Below are 27,889 nucleotides of genomic sequence, written 5' to 3' on the forward strand. Positions count from 1 at the left end.
TTTCTAGGAATGGCTGGTTTGATTTTTCTTTAAATCCAAGTGTCAAGTTGCATTTCAGACCACATATAAATATAATTTTGCTCTCACATAATGCTTTTGTATCTGGTGTAATTCCATTTACTGCAGCGGTGTTACCTTTCAGTTACCCTAATGGGAACAAGAGCAGAATTACGCCAATAAAAAAGCTGCTTACAGAAAGAAATACAGAAAGAAAGAACACAGAAATAAATACTTCCTCTGGCTTATTTAATATATTTGTTTGTCCAATTTGTAACAGAGATATTTATTTCAAGAAATATTGTTTGATCAGCAAGAGTAAACACTGATATATCGTAAACCCCAAGAAGCAGTTTTTACATTCATCAAACGACACCTAACTAAGATTACGTTTAGTTGGTCAACTAAAAGAAACAAAAAAGGTTTCAGGTCATATAATTATCCCCTTCTGTTTCCCAACTTTCTTAGAAATCTCTGTCTAAAAATACTTCCAGCATCCGGATGCCTTGAAAAATTGGCTTATTTCAAAACATAAAATCTCTTATTCTGTCCTTAGCCATTTTAAGGTCCTGATGCTGGCACAGAGTAATAGTGCTTAGCACGACTATATACTGCTTTCCATCTCCAAAGCACTTTACAAACATTAGTTAATTAATCCTCACAACACCCCTGTGAGGTATGTAGGTAAGTATTGTCATCCAATTAGGTAAGAATTAAGCACTGTTATCCCACCAGATAAGTATTAAGGTCTCCCATTTTACTGGGGATCCTGAGGACAACAGGTTAAGTTACTTATCAAAGGTCACAGGGGGAGTTGAGAGAAAAAAATGGGGATGCTTGGGTATCTTGTGCCTATTCAGCCATCAGGGCATCATCCGGTGCTGCTCCCCCAACAAAGGCATCACCATGCACACAGAAATTAGGGGCTTCTGTAGGGCGTTTTCCTATGGGTGAATATGGGTACATGTTCAGACATATTGTTGGGCCTCACGAATCAAAAGCTCCTTTTTTCCCTTCTGATTTAGCATTTTTTCCACTGTCTTATAAAGATGGAGTCATATTAAAGTCTCACCTCCATTCCACAAATACATAAACCTAGCCATTGTGGTTTGGGTCTTCTTACCACACAAATGTCCAACGTGAAGTCCCCATTCAGAAGTTTCCAGGTTTGTAGATAAACCTGAATCCACAAATAAATTCAATGGGACGAATCCATTTCAGAGGATCTAGAAAGCAGGACTAGCCCAGCACGTTTGGGGTTTTAATCTAATCTCACCAGATGTCAAGCTGGTAAAATAATATAATTCATTCCCCAGAGACAATGCCATTGTCTGCATCTGCTTTTAATTTCAGTTTGCTGCTGAAGGAAAAAGTGAAAGCTCCTACTGCAACTCCACTTGGAGCTGTGTTTGCAAGTTAAAAGTCTTGACTTGGAGTCCTATGTGCTTTGTGAAGTTGCCGAGCTCCAGACTGGTGGAAGAAGACCCAAGCAAAGCAAATTCACCCCATCTGTAATGCATTGCCAGCTGCAATGCCAGGCAGGACACCTTGCAGGGGCTGTTGTGGTCTAGGTTTTGGTTATGCAGCCCGAGGAGCCCTCACTTGCTGGGAGGCGATGAGCAGCAATGGGGCACTTGGCAGCTCCTCTCCTACCACTGGGAGCAGCATGGCTCGAGCTGGAGCTGGGGCTGGCCACAGCAGTTAAAAAAAAAAAAAAAAAAAAAAAGACCCAGACTGAATTTCAGCTGAGCTGATTTATGTTTTCAAGTGGAAGGCAGTTTTAGCTGAAGTAAACTACACAGTTTTTAGATCATTCAAAATTCATGGCAGTTTGATCCCACAGGACGTCAAACAAACAAAAATGATTCACCAGGAATCCCTATAAGTTGAGAAAACCAAGCCGTGTGCTGTTCCAGCAGAAGTCTTAAATCTGGTCTAAGGGAGAGAAAAAAAAGGAATTAAAGAAATTTTTATTTTATCCATCTTCACAGAAACATTTCCGATGCAATACATATCCATATCAAATGCTCACAAAGAAGTGACCCAAACATCTTATGCCTTGAAATGAAAAAAAATAATAAATAAATAAAAAGCCACAAACCAAAACCAAATAAACAAATGGTAAGGAGAGTCATGAAAAGTAGAAGAAAAAAGAAGGTAGATTTAAATTGTGCCACATAGTTTGGCGTGGTTTTATTTTAACATCAAATTAAAAAACAAAAAAAGATTTAAGAAAACTAACAGAAAATGCAGGTAACAGTCATATCGTGTGAGTTACATCCAGGAAACAGAAAACAGGCAACCAAAAATGTGATGAGAATGTGCTTAGTTATGATATTCTTTAGAGCTTGGTCTGCTAGCATTTTTTCCTTTTTCCTAAATACTGGTCATTGGTGTCTGCTAGAAGATTTTTCTTGAATCCGACCAATCCCATCTCCCAAAAATAGAAGAAACGATGTTTCCCCACAACCACAAGACTCAGCTGTAGGTTTTATACCGGGATTTGTAGCTGTAAACCAACACGGTGGCGCGACATCCCCCTGCCCAAAGGCCGAGCTCATAGAGAAATTTCAGTGTGGGTTATGCAAAATGAAAGGATTAAAAATAAAAAGAGCATTCACTTCATGTCGGTCCTTTAAAACATTATCACATAGCTCCTTTTTTTTTTTTTTTTTTTTTTTTTTTTTTTTCCTAACCTGACCTTTTTCCCTAACGGTTTGTCTATAACTTAATATAACTAATTCTTTTGAAATAATGTTCACAGTTAGCATAATTGGTGTTATATAGTTCTAATGTACATTACAGAATATTCTGTCACTAGACACTAAATTGAAATTTTAAAGAAAATGATCGAAATAGCTGTAAGGGAAAAAGTACCCTTTTAAATCTAATTTGCTATGCACCGCAGTAGGGTAATGGATGCAATGAAAGTTCCTTTATTGAGTTCCCATGTCCAAAAGGTATTTAGGTAGCAAAGGATGTTAAGCAGACCCCCTGTGCTCCTCCTTTAAGTAAAGATAGCAGGAAATAAGGTATATAGGTTTGTGTCCTCCTGATTTTTATTTCCTCAGGAGTACAACTTATGCAAAGGGCACCTTAGGCTACTTGGAGGATCACAAAGGGTGCCCTCGACCCCCTCGCTGTCTGCATGAATAGAAGCATCTAAAGGATGGCTGAAGCCATACAGCGAGTTAAATCCTTCAGGTGGGTCTTTTCAAATTCCAATAGTGAGGAGTTACTGGAGAATTGGTAAGGATTTCACTAGGCCCCAGCAGGTTTGAGATCAAAAGCCCTGGTTAAATAAAAGCCTGTTGGGAAATCTTAAAACCTCTTTGTAATGTAACTTAAAAAAGTTAATACAAAGAGCCCTTAGACTGAAGCCTGTAACAGCATGAACAAAGAGTATATCAAAACTGATTCCATTAAGGGAAGGCAGACAAATAAATTCATTTAATTTAAAGAGAAATCAGATATATTACCCTGCAAAAAACTAAAAAGCATACCAGAAAAAAAACAGATTTTGCAATACATACACACATAGAGCTGTGAATAATAGAAATAGATATATATATAAAATCTATTTATAAATGCCTCTCAGAACGGAGAACAGAACATTATATACACACGTATATGCTCAAGCATCGATTTATCCAATGTGTGTATGTGTGTGTGTATAATTCTAGTATATACATATTTTTATCATTTACGAGACCTCATGCTGGGCTTTCAAATCTGCAGTTAGATATATCTATATATGCATCCAGAAAAACGTGGCTGAAAGAGCCCCTGTATTCAGTCTGACATGATGCGTTCTTCAACCCAATTAATTAAAAGAGATGGGTGCCCATCAGTCATCTGGCACGGGATTTTTTCTCCATCCTATCGCCAACGTGTCACGGCGTCAGTTGTGCAGCATGTTTAAAACAGAAAATCTGGGGCTGGGATGCAGATACATGTTATTAGCTGTCCTCTTTACGTTTGTCTTGCTGGGCGTCCTGTGCTGGAGGCGGGGGGGACAGGAGGGATGTGCCCCGCTCTGGGCCACCAGCCCGAGCATCTCCTGGTAGATGGCACTGGTGCAGGCAGCAGGGATACGTGCAGGGCTTGCACCCTCCAAGAAAGGGAAGGGGAGGCTGAACTGTACTGCAGGGGCAGGCAGGGGGAGGGCTCAAAAGCATATTTTACAGATTGAGAAATGGTATTCCACTCACAGGTTGTGCAGTTAGAAAAGGGAAGTGTATGTGTTGTGCAAACGAGGGTGAATGCCTGCAAAAATCAGTGTTAATATTCTACAGGATTATTATTTTTTAATCTTTTCTCTTTATAATTACATTCTGACATTTTAGTTCAACAATGCTAACCATGAGCTCATTACGTTCACGTGTAGCAGGGGAAAGACATCAACTCTTATTCTCTAACACTCACTCATGCTACCAGCCCCTGAAACGCTGCCCCTATGGCAGGCACAAGTCAGACTCCACCCCTGTACTCTTCAAAAACAAGTTTTCTGAAGATAAGAAATCAGCAAAGTGTCTCACATGCGGTGCCTTTCATCCCAGTGAACAGCAGTAGTTTCACAATCTACACCAACAGCATTGCTTTTCAAATTATTTTTATTATTAGTTGGACCCCTTAAAATGTCCAGGAATTCAATGCCTTTCAGTGAGAGGTTTGGTTATCTATCCTCTTAGTAATGCCAGTTCTGGTTATCTTTGGTAGAGCCCATCAAGATAGTGCAGGGACCCCTATTTATCAATGGACCGTACGTTGACAATTCCACTCCATGCTCAGAATCACTGCGATGTCTGCTGAGGAGCTGCCTTTTGTGACAGCAACGCCAGAAAATGGGCAAAATGAGGAATGCTGGATCGAGGCAGGATTACGAGGGCAATCCAGGCAAAAGGTATGGATATTTAGGGGACTTTGGTCTCAGTGCTACAGCTGACGTCCTTGCTCTAGCAACAAATATTGAATAATCACAGGAGACAAATGCCATTCTTAGCTCCTCATTGGAGAGAAAGTATCTCCGAAAGCGCCGTGTCTAATAATATCAAAGGTTGTGGTGGTTTCTGCATCACTGGCAATTTTTAGACCGGTAGAGGATGAGGTTTTCTGGTTCAAACAGGAATTAATTGAGGGAAGTCATATGGCTTGTGTTATACACGTGACACCAGATGATCCAAAAAGTCCTTTCTTGGCCTTATAATCTACAAATAACCTCACGGAGGTACTGCTCTCCTGTGGATTAGCAGCAAACCAATGCTACTCTTGCTTGGATGAGTTTTCTGATCTAAATACTGTCCAGACCTGCACGGCCTGCAGGATTTGAATGGATCATGGCCTCAGACAGAGCCATTGCCAATTAATGCCTGGCACAAGATGAACCGGGGCAGGACGCACTCTGCTTTGGGTACTGTTTGATTCTGGAATATCAGGTTGGATTAGGTTGGACTCGATGATCTTGAGGTCTCTTCCAACCTAGAAATTCTGTGTGTCTGTGTGTATCATTAATAGCTACCTAACAAGTCAGTAGTGCTGTAAGCACACTTGCAAACATTATTTTACACTTGCTATCTTTACCTTACCCTCCACCTTAGAATATCTGAACTAGCAGATGCCATGGAGCCCTTCAGCTCCAAACCGATCAGATTCATTTGCAAGAGCAGTCCACAACTGTGGCTATCTCATAGCCCACAGAACGCACAAGGCTCCAGAATTAAATGGAAGCAGGACTACCTATGGCAAACTGGGGGTGTGGGGTCTATCTTGCTTGGGTTCAAGGCAGAGGAAACACCTGGCTGAGCAGTGCTTGGGAATTACCAGGAGAATGATATGACAGGAGCAAGCTGGATCTCTGATTATTTATTTGCATTATAAGGATGCCCCAGAGTTCAGTTGTTTGAGTTACAGACATGCTGTACGGTCTTTGCAGTGGTTTTCCATACAGTTTTTGGAAGCTGGGCAACTCGTGCGAAAGACAGACAGGCTGCCCCCTCCGAACCAGAGCTCAGCAACCACCTCAACGTCCACTAGAAATATTTCTCTATGTCAGATATCCCTGTTTCTAACTCTAGCCCTACAATCACGCTTCATTTCAACCTCCAGGATCATTTGTTATGTAGAAGGAAATGTGTCATTTATTAAGTCAACAACCACTTCCTTCAGTATCTCTAAAAATTTCTTCTGAGGTTTCCCTTTCAAGTACCAGTGCTGTTTAGATTTTCAGGCTGAGAGCATAATGAAAGGTGGAAAAAGTTACTGTCATTACATTGATTAATCAGCTGCTGAAATTTGGCTTTCCATCGTGCCACCCCTATTCTCTGAATGCGTGGCCTACTGCAATGTGATCAATTTGTCTGTGCAGGCTCCAAAACCCCAGAGCCACACGATGCAAAGAGGCAATCTTCTGCCCTCTTTGACCACAATAAGCAACATTACTGAAATCAGTGCTCCCGTACAAGTGCAGCGTGACCCCGCAGTTGTAGGCAGCGGAGTACGACTTCATTAAAAACCATACGCCGTGTTAGGGACTTGAAGCTTTTGCAAGGCAAGCTGGCATTAGAGCAGCATATGTCTGAAACTGATAGTAAAATGTGTAATGCCTTAAACCCCACCTCTGTACTGTTATTTACATACGTATCTTTCATCTGACACAGGCTTCCCCTCCAGCACCTTGAATATATCAGTCCTAAGGAAGAGACTTTAAGTTCAAAGAGTGCCATCCCCAAATCAAAGTAGGGGGTTATCAAGTGAGGTGCGCTGAGCAGTAAGACAAAACATATGCATTTTTAATAGGTAGCCTCTCCTCCCCCTGAGGAAGCCAAGAAGAGAGACGCTGTGAAGCTTCAGCAGAAAACAAGTTCAGTGGATTTATCCTCAGACTGCTGCTCACAAAAACAAAATTCACAGCTCCCATGCATTTTTGTTAGATGTTTTCCAAGCTCTCTTCAGAGCACCCAGTCCCCATCCTTGGCTGTCCTATTGACCAGGTGAACCCATCTCCATGCCAGCACTGAAAAAGGGAGAAATAAAATTAAACAAAAACAAAAAGACCATGAAAGAGAAACAAAAATCTCAACAGGTCTGTATGGGATTTCAGCAGCATTTTATTTATTAATGCATATGTAGCTGCCATTGTATTCCAGCTCCCAAAGACAGATCTGTAAGGAATAGGCCACATGCTGATTGACAGCAGCCATAATTCCATACAATGAGACTGTATTAAATTGTTTGATGTGATATGATACTCATCACTTGTAACTGATCAAACATACTGCTGCATCAAACAGTATTACAATGCAATCAGGCTGGATATGGTTCCTGCCAAGGCTGTTCATCACATTGCACACTTCTGCATTAAACATATCTATTAATAGCATTGACAAACTACTCCTATCCAAATTTTTCCAAAGAATTGTACGACGTGAAATGTGCAAAGAAATCCATACATAATGCTCTGCAGTTTGAGGCAGCCTTTCTGTTGGCTGAACGCTTCAACATGAAAGGCTTTGCTGATTTGGGGATTTTTGCAGGATAATACCCAAACTTGCAAACCTGTGACCCTAAACAGAGACAGATTCCAGCTTCCTTCCTTCCTTTTTTTCTTTTATTTTTTCCCCCCTTTTTAAAATGCAGACAAATTGGAAGAAGGAATATTTCTGACCCAATTGTACTTCTGCTGTGTTCCTCCTGGGGCCGGAGGGCTGCTCCAGGCCTCCATCTAGGAGAAGGGAGCCACGTTTGCTAATGCTGACCCTTTTAGAGGCAGGAGGCATAAATAAAAGAAACAAATTCCTTGTCACCACCGTGCCTGCTGCAGACACAGAGGGTGGCAGGCTGCAGCCCCTGGGGAACGGGGCTCGCTGCGATGCGACAACTGCGGGGCTCCCTCGGCTGCAGAGGCTTCAATGAGCCTGGGTCTCTAGAGGGCAGAGGTCGGCTGTCCTCAGATCTGTGCGAGCGCTAGATTAAGTTTATTAATCTCCGGGCTTTCACTTAAAAACCAAATTATGGGCTGGTTAAACGTTAATGCCCAGGAGCTCGGGAGATGATGAATGCCCTCGGCTGGTGCTGCCGGAGGGGAGGCGAGGCATGAGGCCTACAGGGCCGGGCCTGCTCTGCCATGTCCTCCCGTCACTCGTCGTGCTCCTGCGGCGTGTTTTGGTGGGGCACGGGCTGCCAGTCGGCTGTGTGAGGCACACTCCTTCCCCAGGGCCAAGAGCCTGAGCGCTGACAGAAATATCTAGAAGGATCTCCCAGTATCTCCCTACTTGGATGTCGTGTGGGGCAGAGCTGAGATACTTGTTGTGCTGGGTAGACGCTGGGTGTTGTCTGAATAATGCCGATGTTGTTATCAAAAACGAGAGCCTCAACCACAGCCCTTGGTGTGGAATTTATACCTGTGCCTGGATGAGATTTGAGATACCCGTCTCTCTGCACCGTCTCTCCAGCGCCCAGGAACTGCATGAAACCAAGCATGCAATGAACATGGTATTTAGCAACCTCTGAAACGGCTTCTATCAGTGTATCTCATAAAACTACTCCAGCGTGCAAAAATGAAGTGATAAATGAGTGCGAGGGTTCCATATAATTCCTAGTGGACAGGTATGCACATCATAATTGGACAATCTGCCCCCTTGATTGCTATCTCAGCTTGGGAGACCAAGGATCGCACAGCCATGGAAAATACGGAGTAATATGCAGGAATGCATGCCCGAATATCTGACGCTGGCACAGAACACCAGCTTTGTTGGGTTGGGAATGTGTACATTTCACATTTATGAATTTCTGCAAGCCACAATGACAGAATGTGCCTTTTGTCCTGCTTTTCACTCCTGTGGTGCCGGAGTGAGCAGATTAAACACATCAGATGGTAGCAAATAATCTCCATCAATGGCACCTGCCCCACAGAGGTTGCTTAAGAAAGGTGTGTGAGGCATTTCCTTCTTCTAATTTAAAAAATAAATAAATATAAAAAAATCTTTCAAGATAGTAAATTGTCTGGTGCCCTACAGAATGGCTTACAATGGAAGATGTACAGAAAGGGGCTTTCACACTGTGGGGCCAGTTTTTAGCAGTAACAGCTCGGTACAGTGTATGGAGCTAGAAACTGTAACTTTCTGTCTGGGTGTAGCTAAGTAATTCAAGATGCTGCAACTTAGATGTAACAGTAGAAAGGAAGAAGTTCAAAAACGAAGTCACAGGCATTTCAGCACGGCATATAGTATGCTAAATTGTGGTATTACAGAAATTGCTGAGAGTTTGGCCACAAAACGTTTCATACTGTGACTCTGCCAGGGCTGGGCTCCAGCAAGCACGGTCATTTTCCCTTCACCTGTGCTTCATTTATTTATTTATTTTTAAATGGTTAACACAAAACAAAACCTCCTGTTCTATCAGAAAATTACAGCCCTTGTCCTAAGTGTACCTCTCCACAGATTAAATCAGTGCAACGGAAAAGTCACCGCACACCAGGCAAAGATAACTGAAAATCTGTTCTTACCCTGCCCGTACCACCTGAGTGTAGCTATTATTCCTCATCCTTGGGGAAAGGACCCCATATGCGAGTTTGAGAAACCACCTCGGTAACTCTGAGCATCATTATCAATAGTAGGATGAACTGCAGCTGGGATGCACTGAGAAGGCACGGTAATGCTCGCTCTAATCTCTGCATTCATCTCACTGGCCCTCGCTAGGAAGTTTAAGTACATTTACTGGGGATTCTTCAGCCCCTGAAAGGTAGGAAGACGTCTATGAGGCTTGACGTACTAGCTAATTAACTTGGGTTTGGAAAAAAAAATCTTCTTATCTACTTAACTTGGAGATACTCTCTTTGTTTTTAAGCCTGCAGACTACCTTCTCTTTAAAATACACGTTGCACACAACTCCACTGTATGGAATGTATTATTTTATCTTGGATTTAAACCTACTAACATTTGAGACAGAGATTTTTTTTTTTTTTCTTAAACATTTGCAGAATCAGCTGAATGATGGTCTCTAGCCTGTGTTTTGCAAGACAGGCTACAAAAATCAGTAAGCTTTTCTTCTGTCCTTAAAAATCCAGGAAAACAAATGTCTGAAGCGGTTGAAATGAACCTGCAAATGCAGCCCCCCCCGCCCCCTCCCAAATCTATAAGGAGTTTAAAAACCCTTCCTATTTTAGTTTCTTGGACTGTTGGATGGGGGAATACCGAGGCTGGGAGAAAGTGGTTGAATCTGTGCCTGCAGCAGTGCAGGCACATGAGCATTTCATTCAAGTCTCCCAACAGGAACACAGGAGTGAGCAACTCCTCGAACATCCCTGCTCGGAGTTAAACCACACTGAAATTTCTTGCAAATTGCACAGAGCAATTTTAAATCCTCACCATATTCCTAACAGATAGAACAGTGGCATGATTGACCAAGCTTTTTTTTTTTTTTTTTTTTCCTTCTTTTTTAAAGTACACATATGATGATGCATCATAGTTATAAACAGATGGTATTTGGCCTCCTTCCTATTCTCAACATTTGGAATTCCTAAACTATGTGAATTAAACAATAATATTTTATAAACATACAAGGGATTTTGCTCACTGCTTTGTTAACATAGAAATTATACAATGCTGACATTTATTTAAATTTTAAAAAGTAAACAAGAGTGTGTATTGAATTAAAGCAAACTAAAATCAACAGAAAGAAATATGTTCTGCGCGCACATTACCTACAACGGCACGGGCCTTTTTAGGGGAGACATAATGGGATGAAGCACAAATTGTAGCTTAGACAGTCTGATCCTTTGTGCTCGGAGGGCTCATTTAACACCTCGCTGTAAACAGCGGATATTTATACCATAATTGGCTAGCTGACCATCAGTTGTTCATTTACCACGGAACCTGCTATTATGGAGTTAAAAGAAGTTCCTTTCTGCTGGCTTTTCTAGGAGTGAAAGTGTGTTTGCAATTTCAGTACCAACTGGATTCAGTCTAACACTTGTACTTAGTATGAGAAACATTTTCACGATACCAAAATTTGGGGGAATGGGAGTATTCCTGGCAGGAAGGGAAGGAGAAAGTATTGGTTGCGAGGAGCAGCATTCCCAGGGCCTGGGCTCCTCGCCTTCGCCTTAACCCCTTCCACGGCGCCTCGCGGGCTGAGCACCGCCAGGTTTTAATCCCTATTCCCACGTCTGCAAGGAGGCTCTGTGATGAATAAATAATGAATCGGAGATTTTAATCAGCGTTATGATTTCTGAAAAGGCTAATTATCATTGTTTACAGACAGGCCTTGCCAGGGCGCTTCCCGTTTCGCCTTCAAAGCCCGAAGGGTTAAGCCCTTTGCGTGCATCCTCCAGCCTTCACCACCGCGCTCCGTCGCTGCGCTTCGGCTGAGGGTTTTTTTTTTTTTTTTTTTTTTTACTTAATTTTATTTTTTACTGATTTATCGGGGGCCGTGTTCGGAACTCGGACACCCGCGGAGGGCCGGGGCAGCCTCCGCCGAGCGGCTCCGCACCGAGGCGCTGGGGGCCGCGGGCAGCCCCCGGGGGGAGGCCGAGCCCGGGGGGAGGCAGCGCCCGGCTCCGCTCCCGGCCGCGGGGCGCCCCGCTGCTGGAAGTCCTTCTTCTCCTTGTTAGCAACCCTCGTTACCAGCGGCTGGCGTTTGCGCCTCTGCCTCCCTTCGCCTCCCCTCTCTGCCTCCAGCGCCGGCACTGCAGCCCCGGGGCTGCTGGAGCAGCTTGGGGGGGCTCTGCTCCAGCGGCTGCTTCCCTCCCTCCTTCCTCCTCTCCTCCTCCTCCTCCCCCTTCATCTTCTTCATCGTCCTCCTCGTCCTCCTCCCTGCCGCTGCCTCCACGCAGGGTGCGGGCAGAGCCGCAGCGCAGCTCCACAGCACTCGATTATCAGTCCCCAGCAACAGCTGTGTATATTCGCTAAGAATGTAGAGAATATCAGAAGATAATGCAGCATTGCTATTTATTACCCTATAATTAAAGTTCTGACAGTGTTTCTATTATAAAACCTTATTTGCAAGGGTTCATAACTCAGAGGCAAAATTTTCCTCCAAGACGAAGCCTCGCTTACCAGGCTGAATCACTTAAAAAGTATTTCAGTTAAATAAGGTTAGCCTATTAGAGGGTAAAATTCTCAAGGACTTTCATTAAGGTGCTCATTTATATCTGTAAATAAAGAATTGCCAAGGCCCCAAATCAAGGATATAGAAGAGGAAAATATTTTCACAAAATCAGGGATTGATGGAAATGTTTTAATATAATTCTCTAGGAAATTATTCCCATGAAAACAATTTGTTTGAAAGAAAATGCCCTCCAGCCTTTTCCACACAAACTAGTCTTGGGCTAGTACATGAGAACCAAACTTAAAAGTGACTATGAGCAGAAATGAGACCGACTAATTCATTTCAACTGTCCTTACTGGAATAAGAAACAAAGAGTAAACAGCTTGAACGGGGAAAGGTGAATTTAATTTTCAAGGCCCTGTAACTTTTAATAATCTGAGGAACAATATGGGAGGTACGTTCTACCCTCCCAGTTATCCTGAGATAAATTCATTCAAGATTTATATTGGTGTAATAGAGAAGCAGAATTTGCTCCATGGCTTCTAATGAACTGCTGGCTCGGTCTTTAAAAATGCAATTAGAAAAATCTAGCCTCCTAATTCGGAACAGCTTTGAGCTAAGTCAGAGGTCTCGGCGCTGCGAGTGCGGGTGAAGCTGGGCTGCCGCGCGGCTCCTCGCGGTGCCTGCAGCACGAGCGAGCGGGGCTGGGAGCGCTGGAAACGCTTTGCAAAAAAAAAAAAAATAAAAAAAAAAAAAAAAATTCCCCGGTTATTTTAGGATTTTCTTTTCCATTTAGACGGCAAAAGACAATTCTCATGTGGAATAAACCTGTGTTTCCTGTGATCTCAAACGCTAAGACAAAAGGATTGGGGGATTAGGTGCCTGGCCTGCTATTGATGCAGGAGGCGAGGAGCCGTCTGGTAGGAGTCAGCGAAACCCACTGCGCTTCAGCCGCGCGCCGCGGCTCCCAGCAAAGAGCTTGCAGTCGCGGTGTCAATGCAGGCGAAACATCAATAAATATGAAAGTAAGTCGGGGCTAATTCTGTCATTTTACTCTTAAGATCAGGTCTGTGCATTCTCAGATTACTCATGTGTGGAGGAACAACGGGACCGAGATCCCAATTTGCCTCTGTGACCTTTTGAAGTGAAGGCTTTAAATGAAGCAGCGCAGAGCGGCTGGCTTGTTTGATCTTCGCAAACTGCGAGCCAAAACTCCTCAGGTTGTTTCGGTCTGCTGCGGCACCCAGCCTGGGCCGGGGGGGGGAAGACCACCGGGGGGTAACAGGGCCTCAGCCCACCTGAGGCCTTGAGGCACGCCACTGGCTGAGGACCCTGAAATGGGCCAGGCTGGCCCCGAAAACCAGGCCAGCCTCCAGGACCTAGGAGATGCGGCAAGGATGTTTTCATGCTCCAGACCAGCTGTGTATATTCACTAAGAATGTAAAGAAGTATCCAAGGATAATGCCGCGTTGCTATTTATTACCCTATAATTAAAGTTCTGAGAGTGTTCCTATTATAAAGCATTATTTGCAAGGGTTTGTAACTCTGAGGCAAAATTTTCCGTCAAGACGAAGCCTCACTCAGATTAGCTAGGAATGGTTCAAGTATCACCGATCAATAAGTGAGCCAAAGCCAGACATCACCTTGCCGAGGAGCTGGGTGAGACCTCCTTCGGCCGTGGGCCTGGTCAGGACATGCTCTGGAGGCATCATCAGTCTCGAGTCAAAACCATCAAGTTTTGGCGTATCGCGTCTCATGGCACTACGTGCGCAGTCTGTTCGCCACAAGCCATGCCATGACGTTGCAGCATCTCCTCTTTCCTTTTATTGGTTTGGAGAGCGACTCACTGTGAAACTTGGACCAAGTCACTTTAATCGTACCATGCCTCAGTTTCCCCAACAGTAAAAAATACAGTCTAATTTGTTCTTGCTGGTGCAAGGTGTGATAGCCTCAGTGAAGATTTATGATGCAGTCTGATAGGAAATGCAGTAAGTTCTGCTGCTTGGCTCTACCAAATGTGACTACCACACCCATGCATGCTTCCCTGAGAAGACCACATTCAACATCTAGAGCCAAGTTGGGCTTTGATCGAGCAGAAACAGGGAGAAACCAACATATAAGACAGATGATTACCGCAAAATTACAACTCTGCAGTGCCAGAAAAATATCTGAACATTTACCATTTGCCACTGGATCTCCCTCGGCTTTTTGACTGATTAATAGAGCAATTTTAAAGAGAGCTACTGCCTGCTCACACTGAGAAAGGACAATTCAGCATCTTGATGGTGTCAGAAAAGATGTCTCAGTGCTGACTGGGAAGCCAGGAGCTGCGTGCGCGCAGTGGGACCAGCCTGAACCTCTCCTCTGCCATGGATGCAGCCCTGGAGCCCGACAGAGTTTGGGCAAGGCTGGCACAGGAAAGATGCTCACCATCTCACGAATTAGCTCAACATGCTCTCCAAGTTTGCCATCGGGTGACAGCCTGCTGGCACAGGGACAGAAACCACCCTGCCTGGTAGGAGGGAGGAAGAAACCATACCTGTCTGTCAGGAGAGGTCTTACCAAGCTTTATGTGGTAATGACTTACCGAGAATCCTCTTCCTGCTTCTTCCCAGAACGGAGCTGAAAATCTTGGGATTGTCAGAACATTTTATTATCACTTGCAAAGCAGATTCTACTTCATCAGATAAAGACACAATTGCATTCATTGACTCTGACACAAGGATATGCATAGTGATAAACATACAGATAGATGTACACACTTATACATGAATGAGATATGCTAATTAAAAATTGCAGTGGGCACTTTATTAAAAATTTATTGTACAATCTACATCTTCAAAACATTTTACATCAACAAATATAGCAGCTTGACTGCTGGAATCATAAGTGATTTATCTTTAAAAGACTGTATTTGTAACTGGATGCAAAGATTCTTGATGAACGGCCGTTACATTTATACTACTACTTTTTATTGGAAGTATTTTGACTGTTATCTGTTTGTTCTCCATCCTTGAGAGAAATAAAACAAGTCTCTCAGCTTTCATTTTATCGGATAGATGGCACCATGTAGCATATTTCCCATGCTAGTTTGAATTACAGCTGTTTATCTTTCAGCTTTCTTTAAGATTAATTAAATGCAAATGTAACTCCGCGAATCATGGGATTACCTGCCAGACCCCTTATTAATACCTTCACTTAAAAACCCCTGTGCCAGAGAGTCATTAATTTGCAAAAAGAAAAGTGCTAAAGCAGCCCTTTGCCTACAAACAATTCAGAGATGGCTGCCCAATTAGTCCGGTAGCACTCGGATCCTCCTTTCAGGCCCTGTGGCCCTTTGAGGACACAATAAGGCTCCAATGATAACCTGGCAACCTAGGTAGAAACCCAGCCAAGTGTGAGCGTTTGAAGCTGCAGCTTGGCTGCCATCGTGTCGGCGAAAAGAAAGAATTCAGGCACCATGTCATCCAGTACAAAGGATAAAAACAGATTCAACCGGAAATTCAATGTGGCACCACATATGGGATACATGAGTGCGGTTATACAACAGGCCACATATTTTTTTTGAACAGTCTCCTGCATGTGATGCCGAGGACATGTGTAACCATCATAACGTCTCTAAGAATCTGTATTTAATTTGAGCTGGGGTGGTGGCAGGGATTGGAGATCTGAAGCCGCCACAGGTTTGTGGCAGATGGCTCTGTGTCAGCTATGACAAGCAGCCAGGCTCGGCTTCCTCTGCAGATTTTCTTTTCTCTCTGATCAGGTAAATATGGGCACACTCTGGAAACTTCCACAATTCTGCCTGAGGCTGCAAGTTTGTGACTTAGCCCCATCTGTCACAAATCTTCCCTCGGTTCTGTTGCGAGCAGAGACCTGAATTTACCACGGAGCGCTGCCCAAGAAAAGCCAGCCATCTCGCCCTACGAGGAAGCAGAGGACAGATCACACGCAGAACGTCAGCTGCTGCCGCAGAAGGGATGTCTCCGGCCTCGGGAGGAGCAGCGTGCGTGGAGCCGCTCGTCCTGGGGACCAGCCCCACCACCGTGCCCCGGCCTTGCCCAGAGCGGCCCCGAGAGGCAGCTGGAAGTGCCAGGCCAGATCCAGAGGGAGCCCCATGAAGTTGGTGGCAGCCCTGATCGAGCACTTCCACCACCAAATCCCACTCTTACTGGCGGCCTCAGCAGACACAGCAAGGGCCGAGCGGGCCCGACCTGCTTCTCACACCTCAGACCTGGTAGAACCAGGAACCGGCAGGAGATAGGGCCTAATTCCCCTGTGCCACCATGGCTGGTCTGGCTTTTGGCCTTTACCTTAGAGTAACCTTGGAGAGAATCAACTCCACTCCTTAGTTTGGAGGGGGTAAGAGTGATAACTCTGCAAAAGTCTGGGCATTCATGTTTTCAAGGAATAGAACATGATTCAGTCAACAGCTCCTAAATATGCAGAGACAAAATCGTCATGAGTAGCAAAGTTTTCACAGAAAGCAAGATCCTTGTGTGAAGAGACAGCACAGTAAGTGTCAGCAGCACTGCAATATCTTCAGTGATACGAACATTTTTGTTTCTTGTGTCCTCAGAGCGGAATAGAAATATTTAATATCTATGCTGCCATCATTAGGCTTCAGAGTTAACCTTCCAAATTCAGCAAGGACGGTTCATCCGTTCAGACCTGCTGCTTCAGGATAGCTGGAGTTCCAGCAGGCAGTACTGTTTTGGCATACATTTTATGCACAGTCTTAGAATTCCCTTAACAAAATTAAGAATCACTGATTATTATTCCGCACAAAACCTGAGACTTGGAGTGCGAGAAGGCAGAGTGATTTACAGAGCCAAACTGTATCGGGTCAGCTTTACTCTGCGACCCAGCTCCTTCCCCCGGTAAGTGAGCATTACGGAGGAATCAAGGTGGAAAGCAGCTTGTAGTAATTACTTTTGGAGCTCAACTTTCAAACTCCAAGCACCTTTGGAAACCACCATCAAAAGACAGCATTGGTTTATGTGAACTGGGTGCACTGCAAGGCCCGAGTCAGAGCTATATAATACTCCTCAGCAGAGTAATAGTATTTCCTTGAACAAACTGCAGTTTCTTTTATCAGCCTTTTAAAACTCACTTCTTTCTTTTTGTGTTTAAACAAAAACATAAATGTTGGATGTGAATTTATGCAAGATACCCTTCCATTAGGAAAAGAAGGTTCAGAACACATTGAGCAACCACAACACCAGAAAAAGAGCTTCAGGCTTTCTTTCTCAAGGTAATGTGGATACACGTTACTGAAAAACAATTAGTTTTCATGCGTTTTGCAACTCTTTTGTCAAAGTCAATCTTAATTCCTTTGACCCATTTCTCCATCTACCATTTTGCAGTGGCTATGGTTCATCTACTTTCTAAAACTAAACTGGAAGCTATCAATCATTGTTATAATAAAAAGTTCAAAGTCCTTGTGTTGATGCTGAAAGATGCACAAAGAACTGCTTTCTTAATGAATGCTTTCTTCCTGCTGCACACGCATAGCCAACTGTGGACCAGAATTTTCAGAAAGTTCCTTATCTCCTGGCTTTCAGAGAGACAGAGCAAGGCGAGCCCTGGGAAAAGATGGAGTAGGAGTTTCTGCTTCCAGCAAACAGCTCAGGAACAAGGAGATACTCAATACAATATGGTTGGCTCCCAGAATGACCTACCAGGCAACTTTTAACAGCCCCTGCTAGCTCATTTCTTCTGGTGTGAACATCCACATAAGCTAGCAGACCTCACCCTGCCAAAGGTGCTTCCGGACCCACGTGCAGCTTGTAGGCCTTAGATTGACCCAAACTGCCTAAATCGCATCCCGTGGTCTAGCAGATCTTTCTACCTCTTAATCTAGCCAGGTGTTTGACTATATCAGATATATAGGAATGAAAAATGTGAAGGCTTCAATCTAACCTGGATACAACCCCGAGCAATTTAATCCATCCTGCTGTGAAGCTGGCCCTGCTTTGAGCAGAGGCTGGACCCAGATGACCTCCACAGGTCCCTTCCTGAATTACTCTAGGATTCTTCATTCTAAATAAGTAACCAGGGTTTTCTTTCACATAAAAAATCATTGACTCATACGTTTTACTTAGGACCCATCCTTAGGCAGACCTTCCTAGCACCAACAGAGATGGAAGGGCATGGAGGCAGCATGCTGCATTTCATTTTCTAGCTGCTCTAACCTTCCTATACAGGCTCTGAGAAGCAAATTTAGACCATCTCTGAAACCACATTAAATTATCCTCACTGGAAACTGAGCATCACAAGAGGAAAATACAAGTTTCACACCTGTGCTTCCAGCCTGCTTCTGACCTGCACCTAACGTCAGCCAGGTAGAAGCAGGAATTCAGTAGAGTGCCTCCTTCGTTCCCTGCAAACTTGCTCTGCCACCACAAGGAAAGTCAGCGCGATGGGTGGGAATATTTGTACTACTCACACAGCCTGTAGAGCTCTAAATTAACTTTATCAGCTTGGGACAAAAGATCTAGAGAACACTGTAAGCAAACATCTGCTCGATATACATTCACGGTTAAAAAGTAAACAGTGTGTTTGGCTCCATAAGGAGCAGGTTGAAAATTATCACAGAGTACAACACATCACATAAATTGATGGCATGGCCTAGAATACTCTGTAAAGTAATGATCACACCAGCACAAAAACAGCTCTCAAGCATCAAAATGGCTTGAATGATAGGAGGTAAGAATATAAACACGGGATAACTGAAAAGCCCGGAGACTGAAAAGCCCAGGATACTGGAAGTGTTTGACAAATGTTTACAAAATAATGAATGGTTTGGAAAAAATGGAGTGGAAACTTCTGCTACCAGGCGAATGACTCAAAAACAAGGAGACACTCAGCGCAACTGAAGGTGGGACACTCTGAGCCAACTGAAGGAAATCTTTTAATGCCTGTGTCTGTAAACACGGAATGAATTGCCTTGCTACAGAGCCATGAAAGACAGCAACAGAGGTCTCCAAGGGCCTGAATGTCAAATGGAGAATCAGTACATACAGCATGGAAATACTTAATACTAAAAGAACATGCAAGATTATAAAATCTCCAATTCCTGGGTTAAGACCAATCTCTAATTCTAAAAGACCAAGAGAAGACCTTTAACACCCTGTTTCTACCCGTGTCGGCCTTCTCTCAGATATCTGATGCTGACCACTACCAAAACCATGATATTAAACTAAGCACATGATGTGCTGATCCAGAGAGGCAGCATCCCTATGGAAAAAGAAGTTCTCAGGGAGTTTTTTCAGAGGGTGATGAAGTAGAAGTAAGGGCAGAGGCATCATCCCTGGCTCTTACAAGGCCTGTTCAAGAGCCATGAGTAACTTTTGTTCCTTGCAATGGGGCTGAGTGGCTGACAAACATCTGGCGTGGGATTCCCCCGAGCCCCCACACATCCAGGCCACTGTAACCCCACTGAGCTGCCTGGGTTCGAAGGCAGTTGCACACAAATGCAACAAGTTGCTGAGAAGGCCTCTTGCCATCTTCCTAGCTGTGCCTAAATATTAAAGCTGGATCAGAAGGGAACTCCTACCTGTTTTCCTGAAATAGCAAATATATTGCTTTATCTCAAATGGAGCAAAAAGAGGGGGAAGGGGGAAAGAAAAAAGTTTTGTTAGAACAGCCCTGTTCAGCCAAATTCTGAGACTGGAAACAATTCAGATGTCTAAGGTCTAACAGGGATCCTAATTTGATTTTACAGCAGTTTAATCCCTTTGAATTCAGCACAGTTCCTTATCTTCTACAGTGGTGTAAGTAGGAAAAAAAATCAAGCCATGTGTCTTTTCATAGGCAGGTGAGCTTCTGTAGTGTGATGGAAATGAGAAGATGAATGTCAGAAAGTGGGCCAAATTCTTTTCTCTGTTAAACAAGCATGAGTGAGAGTAGGATTTTTCTGCAGGAACTGAAGCTGACAGCATGTCAACCAGCACTCATTCAGCTGGGAGGGCTGGGAGAGATTATTTAAAGTTGTCAGCTCCTTCCATGCCTGGCTTTTGGCAACTCTTCTTGTCCCTTTCCACTGTATACTCTTTATACATGCTGTTTTAAATTAAGAAACTGAAGTGAGGGAACTGAAAGGTAAACTTAAAGAAAATAGTGCAGAAACAAATGCTTTGCCCTATTTATTTATTTTTTAAATCTATGAGATAGGACTCAGGGAGCTTGCAAGCACTGACAGGTCCTGTGGTGTGCTCCAGTGGAAACTGATGCCCTGTTGTTGTTAGTTGCTTCGTTTTTGCACTTTGGCAGCCACAAATAGCCAGAACCAAAGAGGAACTTTTGATTCCATAAAACTAGAACAAATAATTGATAACAAATGAGGTTTGTTTTCAACAGATCTTGATCTTCTGTTAACAACTGCTAGAAGGCAGCGTCGAAATGCAAATGAACCGGCCGTGGGTGCTGTGAGAATACCCAGGGTAAGTAATGTATCATTTGGAAAGGTTTCTCTAGGTGCTTACATTATGGGCATTTTTAAAAGTCTGCCAGCATGAATCTGCTCAGTGGAATTAAGCTATTACACTTTAATACACGGGTCTGTGCATTTTCACAGGGATATTCGCTGCGTCTGGCTCCCTAACCTGGCTGCCCTGCTGCCATTCATCTTCCCTGTGCCCCCAACTTTGTCAGCACAGGCACTGAGGACAACTGAAGGAATAACTGCCTGCTTAATGAGACTGCTGTCTAGTTACTAGAGCATCCTTAGTAATAAAATACAGTACGTGAAAAGATAACCCAAAGTACTTCTGATGATGATTACTTTCTGATCTATAAAGCAGAATCCCCAAGCAGTAAAGAAAAGCATTATTTGCTTTTAAAGCAGCTTTACGTTTTTTCCAAGACTGTACAGCTACTTTAAGAACTGTGGTAGGGAGCATGTCAGGAAGGTTTCTGAACGAGAAGGATCTAGTTGGTATATATTACTTGGGGGGGGGGGGGGCCCCCTTCTATGCCACTGTAGTATATAATATTATACCAGTCTGTAAAAAGTGAGAGCACAGCGTAAGCACTGCGTGCCCTTCATGATTTCACTCTTTTCAGCTTCCTAAAAAGAAGCCTCACTCCAACTCTGGTTGCATTAGCAGCACACGTCTAAGTTAGCATCTTCCTAGGTTTACGGATAGTTTCACTGCAAAATAAAGACTTAGTGTACGTGGGTGTAGGTAAAAAAGACAACTCTAACAGTATTCTCAGAGCTGAGCCAAAGCCTATTAAAGACAACAGGGATCTTTTCAATGGTATTCACAGGTTCTGGATTAGGCCCTGATTTACTCATTTTAAAACGATCCCCCACACAGCTCAGTTGCTACCTGTTGCAGACATTCACTTTGAACACTCAGGACATCTGATGGAGCTGCACCGTTCATAGCACACAAGTCTGTCCGCAAAGGATGGGCTAAGCCCCACCATTTTTGTAGTTGCACCCTGGCTGCAAATAATTCCAAGTTTTTTTTGTGTGTGTGTGTGTTTTTTTGTTTTGTTTAATATTTTTTCCATAAGAGAATCCTTAAAGCAAATCAGTATTTTGGTTACGGGGCTCATGCAGACATTGTTCTCTGCGCCACATTTTAAATCCATACTATTTCTCATCAGTATTTGAGCTGCCATTATTTCCACTTCTGGAGCGCCAGCCCTGGCTTTATTTAGGAGCTGGTGATCCACTCGCACAGAGGAGATCCACGTGAGCAGAAGAACTGTTAGCTGAACTTGAAGCATCGGGAAATGTCAAGGTAAACGTTTAAGGACTGCTTCCCCTTTGAAGCCACCATGTCTAACTATACAATACTATTGACTCAAGAAGTAATGCTGAGCGCTGGAAGTGTTCAGTCAGCATTTTAAACTATTATGAGCTACCTTCTGAACCATTGCCAAGTTAATAGACAATGAAAGATAATGAGCTTGAAATTGGGTGTTAAATTGCATTTTTGGTTCTCTCCTTTTTTTCTTGAAGTTTAACTGTTTCCTGCAGAAACAACAACATCTTTGATGTATCATTATGTAAATGTCTATTTTTAGGTCACAAAAAAAGTCAAATGCAGGCTAAACTCTCCCTCCTGCTACATGTGTGCGCAAAAGGGTAGGGAGGCACACGAGACGCCGCAAGACCAAGACTTTCTGGTCCCCAGAGGGAGGAATGTGGAGAGAAGAGGTTAGGTCTGCTGGCAGCATGAGCCTCCAAATTAGGAAGGAGATTACTCGACTCAGTCGTTAACAGTGTGCCTGGGTGGCTTCAGCCAAGGAATGCTCGAGGAGAGACCGCTTTTACACTGCACAGGTAACGCAAGCAGCATATCTGCCTACGCACTCCCTTGAAGGACTTGCAGGTGAATCCAGGTTTTTACAAATGCTACCTGAAATGCCTCTGTCGTGCAGGGGGTAATGTGTATCTACCCTGGTCACAGCGCTCCCAGGGCTGTACAAGTTATAACTGAACAGAAAATGCTGTAAGTTTGCATATTAGCATGAAGACAATAGCAGTTATTTTATAAAAGCAGTATAATGTAATAATTTTTCACTGAAATAATATAAAATCTAGTGCTCTATCTATATAATTTAAAAAAAAGTGTGATTCCTAGCAATATAAATACACATCTTGAAAACACAGAAGTCAGTCTAGCATCGAACACTTGATAAAAACTCAAATGGAAGGTCTATCACTTAAACTGCATTTTCTCTACATAAATAGCTGCAAAGAATAGGACATGATAAATACCAGTAAATTATGCTTCTAACAAACTTTTTTTTTTTAATGCTCAATATAACTCAAAAAACAAAGAGTTAAAATAATCATAACTATCAAAATAATTCAAGTAATTCCAAAAGGCAGAGAAGTCTTACCTGGTCCCAGTCACCTGCATGTTTTGAGGACTGCAGATTAAATTAGGATAGGAAGGTAGGTTTATCCTCATTAGTATAATTGTAGGATCTTTCTTTTATTTTCCTTTTAAACTAATGAGTTACATTAATCCAGGTTCATTTGTATAAGCCTCTTGGGTCCAAATGTAAAGGACAGTCATTTTAGAAAACAATAAATTAAAAAAAAAAGCATGTAGCATGCATTAAGTGCACGTATTTCATAAGACCTAGGTTAATACAACTGGCATCTAGTTTAATTAATCCTTGTTAGTGTAACGACTAATATCCCTCCCTAGCATGTTTCCTTTAAACATTAGTATGTTAATTAAATGTTTTTTTTTTTTTTTTTTTTTTTTTTTAATTTTTTTTTCCTTTGTACTTCAATATGGCATTATATCACTTAAAACTGTTCTGAACAACTACCTTATAGAGATGTTTCCTTACAATATCTGGTCTCTTGCAGAAATTCTGAAGCCTTTTAAAAAGCTGTTCAGGTGTAGAATACAGATATTCAGCTGCAGGAAAAACAGATACATTTTTAATGAAACAAAAACCTCAAAGCACACACTCGATATTAGTCACTTTACTAATTAAAAATGCATATTGCTCTGTGCCGCCTCGTGTTTTACATTATTTAAGCATGATTTTATAAGGTTACCTCAGCTCACAAGGATGTTTAATGCTAAATAAGACTGTGTAGTTGTGCTGTTTAGACATCTCCTTTGGGTGATTAAAATACATTATTCTAATGTAACACAATGCATATGTGATACATTTAGTGATGAGATTTTTCAAAGAACTGGTACTACATTAGTGTGTATCCTGTACCACAGTTGCATACTATTAAGTATTAAATTGTTTAAATAATTTGGTGTGATTTTCAGGCCTCTATTTTTTTTTTTCTGTATCTCAAAAAAATCTGCAAACCATTGCAGCATCACTGACCTTTTAACAAAAATCTATCATTATGGGTTGTGTATGCTAACAATGAAGAATGCTATTTCAAAACTTGCTTTTGTGTTATCTTAAAAGAACAGATGGCAAATATAAACTTCGTCTAATGTATTAAAACACATAAAATTTTCCTTAACACTAACATGCTGGCTTGCCAAATAAACAATTGCTTTTGCTCAAGTTTATTCTCAAACTTTGTATTTTAGCGTGAATCACGTATTACTTTTCAGGAAAAAGAGTGAGCAGCAAAGCAGCTACCTGGAAATATCTCCGGGTACACCAAGGCCTTGGGACACAGTGGATAACAACCGCAATATACAGCTTCAACCCTGAAGATTAAAAATAATAAAAGCATGAACAGGACACTGGGGAGCCAAAAACTTACTTTGGTGCAAGAGCGTAGAGGTTGACTACATATAGCACAAGTAAAGCATTTTTCTGCTCAGCAGCTCAATCCTTCTAAATGCCAAAGTTGCTCTTTTTAAAGAAAATTTTATTGATCATATGAATTACATAGAACAGAACAGCGAGCATATGTTTTGTTCGCTGAATAAATCAAAGCGCAGCTCTGCATTTTTTTGTTTTTTAAATACTGTTTAACACATTTTATAATCAGCAGACAGACACATGTAACAACATGGTGAAGTATGGACGGCTTTTCTTAATAATACTGCAGAAAAACAAGGGCATGCATATGCACATTTGTATGTACGTGTACGTATACACAGACGCACACAATCTCCCTTACCTGCCAGAGCAGACAAACTTTCCAAGTCCAAAGGTTAGAATTAAACGTAGCCTAGGAAAAACTCGCAGTATGCTTTGGGCTGGGATCTTTTAGCTCACATACATGCATCAAATGATTTCCCTTATTTTTCAGGACATTAACTTTTTTTTTTTTTTAATTATTATTATTTTTAATAAATACAGATGAAATTCCCCTGCCAATGTCTGTTATGTTTCGTGGATTTGTTTTTTCAAGGTACAATTTACATATCTTCTGTAACATCAAATCCAAATAATTTATAATTGTGACACAATGGCAAGAAGTTTTCTAGTAGCAATTCTAAAGAAAAGCTATCCGATTCCTGTTTGCATTTTAATAACTGAATGGGTTAAGGCATCACGTTTTCAGTTTATTTTTTTTGCATAATGACCATTGATCTGACATAATGTCCCTCTAAAGATACAACTGTAATTTCTGTTGGCCAGAAATTACACACTGAAATTCAAAACACTTCTTAAAATATGTTTATTTTATGAGAGTCTTTGAGTTTCCTCCAACATGTTGACCATACGAGGACTTTATTTTTAACTTCAGCTTCCCTCGGTCCCCAGAAAAAATCTGAAATCTTGTCAGTGTTCACCTTTTTTATTTTCAGTGACAATCCAAAAGGCTATCGCTACGTTCATGTACACATTGGCTTTGTTACTTTATTACAGGCACCCAATCCAGTCCAGACTGAACCCTGCTTCCTTTAGCTCTACTTGTTTTTCAAGAGGCAAAATATAAAATAAAGAATAACATAGTCAGAGCTTTCATGCTACAGAACTATGCATATCCACAAAACCCAAAGATACACATTTCTCTGCAAATGCTTTTGCTAGGCAATGCTTGCTAGTTTTTCCATACTTAAATTTTGTAATTTATGTTTTTTTTTTTTTTAAATAACATATGCACTTCAGATTGCATTTTAAACATTAACAACGATTTCAAAGTGTACATCGTCTAGCACTATATTTTTTACCAAAGGGAAATGTTTCTGATGTGTGATTTAATTGATGATTTCAGTTCTTAAATATTGTGTCATATGTCAAAGCAAATAGATTTTTAAAGTTTTCTTTAATCTAGGAAAAAAAAAAGAGTGAAACTGTGGACATTTCAGTAATAGCTCAGATCACTAAGTTATGTTAAAATATTTGCTTTTTAATCGTATCGTCTGCATGAAAAAAAAGAACAGCTCCCTAAAACAAAACTGCAGGCCAAGATGCAATCTGAGTCATCATTTGAGTATGCAATTTCCCCCTTACGAAAATCCTCTATCAGGATCATTAATTAGTAAAAGAAGAATTTAATGCTTCTGTAGTTTATTGGATAAAAGGTAAAATTTGGAATTCTTTCATTTGCAAGTGATCCTATTTGCATACTAATTTTCTACCTTTCCACCCCAAAGGTTACATGCACCCTCGGACAGGTTCTCACCGCGGCGCAGCCAGTCTCCTTGCAAACGGTGCACCTTTAGATGCTAAGAGCTATGGATCAAAATGAACTGGGCTGCTCGTTCGCAGCACACAGCCACAGCTTCAGACTGAACGGGGAAAGGGGAGCTTCGTAACTTCCACGCGTTTCTGCCTTTTCCCAGAAAAGTATCATATCATAACAATAATACAATTATTCTTCATTTCAGTCCTTAAGCACTACTAGTTAAATAATAAATAGAGTTCCGATTGATCTATTGTTAAAATGGCTAGTAAATGACCTTTTTATTCCAATTAACAAATCATCTGCTAAATCTATGAATCTTAATATTCAGATCTATTCACTTCAATTCATACAATTTATCTGCAAATAGTTGTTGGGCTTTTGATTCTAAATATAATTAGCTGATAATTTTGCTTGGCTGAATTACTTTTCTGGAGGGCCTGCTAAGGCTCTCAGTCGCATTATCTAGCAATAATGAATCTGATAGGTGAAATTTTTTACTGTAATGAGGATGAGACACAGTTGTGACACCTGAGTCTAGTAATAACAGAAGACTGCTAATTATCGACAGCACTTTTTTGTGTGATGCGCAGAGAAAAAAAAATCCCTCATTATTAAAAAATAAAAAGTTACAATTATAAGTGACACCGGAGGAGAGTAAATAAAATGGAGTGATTAAAACATTGCTGCTTTAAGGGTGTTTTTAATTAAGTGGAAATGCTAATGTTGTCATACTTAGCAGATGGGATTAAAATTAGTTATTGTAAGTAACTCATATTTTATGTTATGGTTTCCACAGCATGTCTACAAGATCTAAGAAAGTGATACATTCCATAAGACATTTAAAAAATGAAATTCTCATAGTCTTTACAGCTCATAATAATGAACATCATGAATAAACTATTGAAAAAAAATCCTGCCAAGGATTTTACCATAGTGACTTAACTAGCATGGAATGTAACCATAATGTACTGGGCTGCTGGAATCGCACTGCTGGTCTGCCTTTGTCTTTTGCTGATTGTTGCATTTCTTATTTCCTTCACACTCAACAACAACAGAAGTTTGGTGTTTGGGCAGGCATCCAACATCAAGTGTGGTGTCAAGAAGGTACAGCTTTGGTGCAAGGAAAGATGATGACCACCCACCAAGGTGATGTTCTAAACTAAAGCACAGGATGCATCGTGTAACTGCAGATAAAAACCTAATTGCACACTTTCTCCTACTTTATTTGTGTAAAATTTTCCATCTGCTACATCTAAAGATGTCTAAACTGTTAGTATCAAACCTGCATTCAGCTGCCAGCTGTGCACATTAAGGATTGCAAAACACTAAGTAAATGAGGCAGCATAAAACCGAGTAGTACTGGTCCATCTGCCCAGTACTGGTAGGGACCCCCATACCTGGTCCTTTTAAAGCACCACACTGCTGCTCGAATTGATAAGGAAAATACTTAATAACATGCTTTAAGAGTCTTGGTTTAGAAAGCTCAATTTGCATTCGCTATCATGACTTCTAAGTATCGGAATCTGCCTACTACTAGTACAAGTTAATGCGTTTCATCTCTCTTTCAAATGCTCTTTGAAGAACTTTTAATGAATGAAAATTAACATCTATAATTTATAGTACTTGCTGTCAAATTTCTAAACAATTCGTGGCAACATTTTTGGAGATAAGTTTTAAACAGTATTGTTGAAAATCATTTCTGCCGTACATACTTTACCATTTGTTTGGGGAGCCATGGTTTTTATTAGCAAAATTACTAATGATTACAATACTTAGCATTTATATAGTGTTCTACATCTTCAAAGT

At 41.7% G+C, this 27,889-nt stretch overlaps 1 protein-coding gene across 19 annotated transcripts in view; it reads right to left on the reverse strand.

Annotated features, from left to right (window-relative positions):
* Nucleotides 1-243: 243 nt before the first annotated feature.
* The window catches only part of GTDC1 (glycosyltransferase like domain containing 1), a 193,644-nt gene continuing 165,998 nt past the window's right edge, over nt 244-27,889 (reverse strand). For 13 of the 19 annotated variants that reach the window (XM_035331007.1, XM_035331010.1, XM_035331009.1 and 10 more), the window contains 3 exons: nt 24,136-24,206; nt 23,347-23,438; nt 14,674-15,965 (listed from right to left, as the gene is read on the reverse strand). In XM_035331007.1, coding sequence (XP_035186898.1) covers nt 15,882-15,965; nt 23,347-23,438; nt 24,136-24,206 — 247 coding nt within the window. In that variant the 3' untranslated portion in view covers nt 14,674-15,881. The other 6 variants (XM_035331021.1, XM_035331014.1, XM_035331019.1 and 3 more) reach the window with 4 other exon arrangements.

This window comes from Oxyura jamaicensis, chromosome 7 (assembly GCF_011077185.1).
Source record: "Oxyura jamaicensis isolate SHBP4307 breed ruddy duck chromosome 7, BPBGC_Ojam_1.0, whole genome shotgun sequence".
Classification (NCBI taxonomy): Eukaryota; Metazoa; Chordata; class Aves; order Anseriformes; family Anatidae; genus Oxyura; species Oxyura jamaicensis.